The sequence below is a fragment of the Pinus tabuliformis genome, chromosome J (genome assembly GCF_031772625.1).
Source record: "Pinus tabuliformis cultivar Carrire ecotype Pingquan chromosome J, CPIR1, whole genome shotgun sequence".
Lineage (NCBI taxonomy): Eukaryota > Viridiplantae > Streptophyta > Pinopsida > Pinales > Pinaceae > Pinus > Pinus tabuliformis.
In genome coordinates this window covers 1,343,681,164-1,343,686,427 of record NC_142295.1, presented here as the reverse complement: position 1 = coordinate 1,343,686,427, position 5,264 = coordinate 1,343,681,164, and the positions used below count along the sequence as shown (strand labels likewise).

The following is a 5,264-nucleotide window of genomic DNA, read 5'->3' as shown; positions in this document are numbered from 1 at the left end:
TTCTTTTGGTTTCTTTGTCTTGGTTCAGAATCTTAATCTCTTGTAAATTTCAAAATTTAGGCAAGGCCATTACTGGCAGCTGGCTCTGTAAAAGAACTTGCAGATCCACTTTTGGAAGATGCTTATGACATGAGGAAGATGAAGAGAATGGTCATTGGTGCAACATGTTGTCTGAGACAAGCAGCTTAGTTTCAACCTCGAATGAAAAGAGTAATTACTCTTATTCTCATTAGTTGCATATATATGTTTCAGTTTCTGATCCTATGTCAAATTTAGTTGCTTGAAGACATTTCCTTTCCTGTGAGGAGTTAGTGCTAGAATTGTTTTTTCCCATAACGAAGAATGGCACATGAAATATCGAGTTGATATCCTTCTGACATAGAGTAAAGGGTGTTTAGACCTAGTGTTTAGGGTTGTAATCTAAACATTTCTTTAGTAGTTCAATTTGTAAAATCATCACCCTTAAATAGGTTAGCCCTAAATGCTGATGGTGGATTATGGCAAAATATTCAAAGCCTCAATTGCCAATAATCTATTTTTCCATTAATGAAATATAATATTCTTTGAATCACTATCCTAGCTGAAATCTGGATTGCAAGATTTGAATTGAAAGCTTTGGTTTCCCCAAATAAAGTGGCTTACCTTTGCATTAAACTCACTTTGTGAAATTTCAAACAATGGATAAATGTTAATGTAAGAATGTGAACTTATTCTTCCTCATTGTTTGTGTGTAACTTATTATTGCCGACTTTGAAATTACTACGAGGAGAAGGAGATGACCTACCTTATTGGACCAAGAGGTAATTGACAATGTCCATGGAATTAGATGAATTGATTGAGGATGAATCTGGAGAAAACTCTGGGAGTTGTGACATCCAAACTCATCTATCACTTGCAATGCTTGGAGTTGATGATGATTTGGTATCAAACAGTAGTCCAGATCAAAGTGTAAATCTTGTACATGAGAGCAGAACATTGGAAGATTATTTCTATGGACATTATAGCCGTTCAACAAGATTTGATTGATTTAAATCTACTTCTCTGAGCTTCATCATTTTTCTTACTCCTTGCTTCTGTAAAAGCTTAAATATTTTATACTTGGTGTATTACTCTGAGCCAATGCCAGTACTTAGCTATGTTCAATTTCAATCACTCTCCATATTGGCTGAAGTTGTGTCTGAAGTTGAGTGGAGTCGATGTAAAGTCCCTTGCCAATTCCTTGTATAAATGTGAAAGCCATTAGTGGTCACTCGTTTTGGTGACCCACTGGTGCTCACTAGAGTTGAAAAATTTTCTTGTCCTTGCCTTTGGAGCAATTGTATGTATGTGGAAGGAAAAGCAATTATGATATCGCTATTGATATGCCAAACCATTGTTATGTACTTTTTAAGGTCTGAAGATGTTTAACTTGTGGTTTAGCTTGGTACATTCTCTTGTATACCAGTTTACTTTGAATTTGTCAATATCATAAGCCCAATAGCGATTTAAGTGTATGTCTGCATGGCAGAACTGCATTGTGGTTGAACTTTTTCTAAAATTAAGTTGTATTTAAAGAAATATGGTGTCTAAAAAGCATATAACTCCAAACATCAAATCTATTTGCTCCTTGTAGGCTTGAACCAACATCTCTTCTAGAGAAATTCAACAATTCTAATTTAATAATCCTATCGGCCTCTCTTTGTACCTTTTGAGACAATTGCTAGTTCTAGATGGGACATATAACTCCAATGTGCTTTGTCCTCGTTACAAAGAACACAAAAATATTAATGCAGGGTATAACAACTATACCACTAGCACTACAAATCATTTCTGCTCAAAAAGGGGATTTAAATCATGCAGCAGCTTAAGAGGGGCAAGGTCCAGCTTAAGAGGGGCAGGGTCCAGTTTCAAAAAGAGCCTTACAATTGGACTAATCAAAATAACATCTGATTCGCTTCATAGGCGTAGAGTAAATAGGTACCAATGAGGTAACGTGCAAGTGGACAATTAAATCATATTCAGCACAAGACCAGCCCTCGGCATACAATGCAATTGAAAGTCTTGTGTTATGAGCTCCGAACAAGATCACAAATGATATATTATTCACCAAATTTTAATCTTCCACAAAGAGACAGATTGATCCTCTCTGATTTGTCAAACAAATAAAAAAATACCAAAATTATGCATAGAATCATCTTTGAACTGTAAACACTACAGTATATAGTAACCTGGGAAAGTGATGAAGCACTCAATACAATACAAAAATAAAATTCCTTAATAGAAGATTCCTTAATAGAAAAAAACACCACTGAAAATTGTGAAAAGCTGCCAAATGAACTTTGCCAATCTTTTAGATTTACAGAAACAAAGTCAAAAAACCTCTTCAAAGCTAAGTGCTTACTACCAGCCACATCCAATAGAAAAGGTTTTATGGGGCCTGATAAGGTGAGAACTTGCTTGAGCACAGTAAGATAAGCACCGTACCTACCTAATGTATAAAAGAAGACTGATAAGCTGGAGGAGGGGCAGGCAGTCTACTGCCAAAGTGATGGTTGCTGTAATTAGTAGAGGAATTGTAAGAATCGGAACCCAACAACGAAGGCCCCATGTTATCTGATGGATACATATATGGCCTTGAGAGCGAGACTGGAGTCCTATTTCCAACACCATAGCCTGCTCCATATAATCCTTGGTTTGATCTTTCATATGCATTTTGGCCCTGTAGGTTGTAGGATGTAACACCTGGAGCTGCACCAGAATATTGTACTCTATCCAAAGACCTATAAAATCTTTTGTCTGCACCATTGGAAGAAGCATAAAGAGTCGGAGTTCTTTCATCTGCACTTAACGGAAGCATATATACACCAGCATTTCCTCCATTAGCACGAGGACGCTTAGGTTGAGACTTAACAGCACCTGCAGACCTTTTTCTGTCAGCCTTAGCTTTCTCTAGCTGAGCTACATGCTTTTGAAGAGGATCTGGTGAGAACTGCGATTCAAGTTTGTGCTCCTCAATGCACTTTATAACAGCTCTGTAAGCAGAAAGCTCTTTTGTATTTACTTCATTCTGTAGCAGCAAATAAAAATATCGGTCAAAAAAGGAACTTCCAATATAACCAACAATACTAAGCCAAAATGATCATCACATAACAAGACATTTTGTATAACAGTAATACAATCGTACTTGTGCAACAGTAGAGTTATTCCCGCTTTTTAAACTTGCCTAAGAAACTTTCTTAGCATCTTTGAGATATTCCTTCAACAAAGGAACATGTGCAAACTTCTCTGTCAGCCCAAATGCATGACCAAATTTGACTGCCTCAATTTGTTTTCAACAAAGGAACAGGTGCAAACTTCTCTGTCAGCCCGAAAGCTTGATTATGTGGGTAGGGATCTAGTGTCCTTGCTTGTTTTGTATTTGATAATTTTGGATCCTTTTGGTTTCTTTGTCTTGGTTCAGAATCTTAATCTCTTGTAAATTTCAAAATTTAGGCAAGGTTGCTTGTTTTGTATTTGATAATTTTGGATTCTTTTGGTTTCTTTGTCTTGGTTCAGAATCTTAATCTCTTGTAAATTTCAAAATTTAGGCAAGGCCATTACTGGCAGCTGGCTCTGTAAAAGAACTTGCAGATCCACTTTTGGAAGATGCTTATGACATGAGGAAGATGAAGAGAATGGTCATTGGTGCAACATGTTGTCTGAGACAAGCAGCTTAGTTTCGACCTCGAATGAACAGAGTAATTACTCTTATTCTCATTAGTTGCATATATATGTTTCAGTTTCTGATCTTATGTCAAATTTAGTTGCTTGAAGACATTTCCTTTCCTGTGAGGAGTTAGTGCTAGAATTGTTTTTTCCCATAACGAAGAATGGCACATGAAATATCGAGTTGATATCCTTCTGACATAGAGTAAAGGGTGTTTAGACCTAGTGTTTAGGGTTGTAATCTAAACATTTCTTTAGTAGTTCAATTTGTAAAATCATCACCGTTAAACAGGTTAGCCCTAAATGTTGATGGTGGATTATGGAAAAATACTCAAAGCCTCAATTGCCAATAATCTATTTTTCCATTAATGAAATAATATATTCTTTGAATCACTATCCTAGCTGAAATCTGGAGTGCAAGATTTGAATTGAAAGCTTTGGTTTCCCCAAATAAAGTGGCTTACCTTTGCATTAAACTGACTTTGTGAAATTTCAAACAATGGATAAATGTTAATGTAAGAATGTGAACTTATTCTTCCTCATTGTTTGTGTGTAACTTATTATTGCAGACTTTGAAATTACTACGAGGAGAAGGAGATGACCTACCTTATTGGACCAAGAGGTAATTGACAATGTCCATGGAATTAGATGAATTGATTGAGGATGAATCTGGAGAAAACTCTGGGAGTTGTGACATCCAAACTCATCTATCACTTGCAATGCTTAGAGTTGATGATGATTTGGTATCAAACAGTAGTCCAGATCAAAGTGTAAATCTTGTACATGAGAGCAGAACATTGGAAGATTATTTCTATGGACATTATAGCCGTTCAACAAGCTTTGATTGATTTAAATCTACTTCTCTGAGCTTCATCATTTTTCTTACTCCTTGCTTCTGTAAAAGCTTAAATATTTTATACTTGGTGTATTACTGTGAGCCAATGCCACTACTTAGCTATGTTCAATTTCAATCACTCTCCATATTGGCTGAAGTTGTGTCTGAAGTTGAGTGGAGTCGATGTAAAGTCCCTTGCCAATTCCTTGTATAAATGTGAAAGCCATTAGTGGTCACTCGTTTTGGTGACCCACTAGTGCTCACTAGAGTTGAAAATTTTTCTTGTCCTTGCCTTTGGAGCAATTGTATGTATGTGGAAGGAAAAGCAATTATGATATCGCTATTGATATGCCAAACCATTGTTATGTACTTTTTAAGGTCTGAAGATGTTTAACTTGTGGTTTAGCTTGGTACATTCTCTTGTATACCAGTTTACTTTGAATTTGTCAATATCATAAGCCCAATAGCGATTTAAGTGTATGTCTGCATGGCAGAACTGCATTGTGGTTGAACTTTTTCTAAAATTAAGTTGTATTTAAAGAAATATGGTGTCTAAAAAGCATAGAACTCCAAACATCAAATCTATTTGCTCCTTGTAGGCTTGAACCAACATCTCTTCTAGAGAAATTCAACAATTCTAATTTAATAATCCTATCGGCCTCCCTTTGTACCTTTTGTGACAATTTCTAGTTCTAGATGGGACATATAACTCCAATGTGCTTTGTCCTCATTACAGAGAACACAA

The 5,264-nt window shown here is 36.1% G+C and overlaps 1 protein-coding gene across 1 annotated transcript; it reads right to left on the bottom strand.

The window, feature by feature from the left end:
• Positions 1–2,467: 2,467 nt before the first annotated feature.
• On the bottom strand, positions 2,468–5,021 carry LOC149232343 (inactive FRIGIDA-like protein 2). The gene is made up of 2 exons (XM_089381890.1): positions 4,956–5,021; positions 2,468–3,046 (listed from the first exon to the last, which is right to left on the bottom strand). Exons 1-2 carry the CDS (start codon positions 5,019–5,021, stop codon positions 2,468–2,470), a joined length of 645 nt encoding a protein of 214 aa, XP_089238016.1.
• Between the last annotated feature and the right edge of the window lie 243 nt (positions 5,022–5,264).

What these genes read in the sequence shown, in the direction of transcription:
- LOC149232343 (XM_089381890.1), bottom strand. Translation starts at nt 5,021, where the DNA reads ATGCAGTTCTGCCATGCAGACATACACTTAAATCGCTATTGGGCTTAT. An exon ending in ATGATATTGACAAATTCAAA is followed by an intron (nt 3,047 to 4,955) that starts GTAAACTGGTAT and finishes TTGCTGCTACAG; the next exon opens with AATGAAGTAAATACAAAAGA.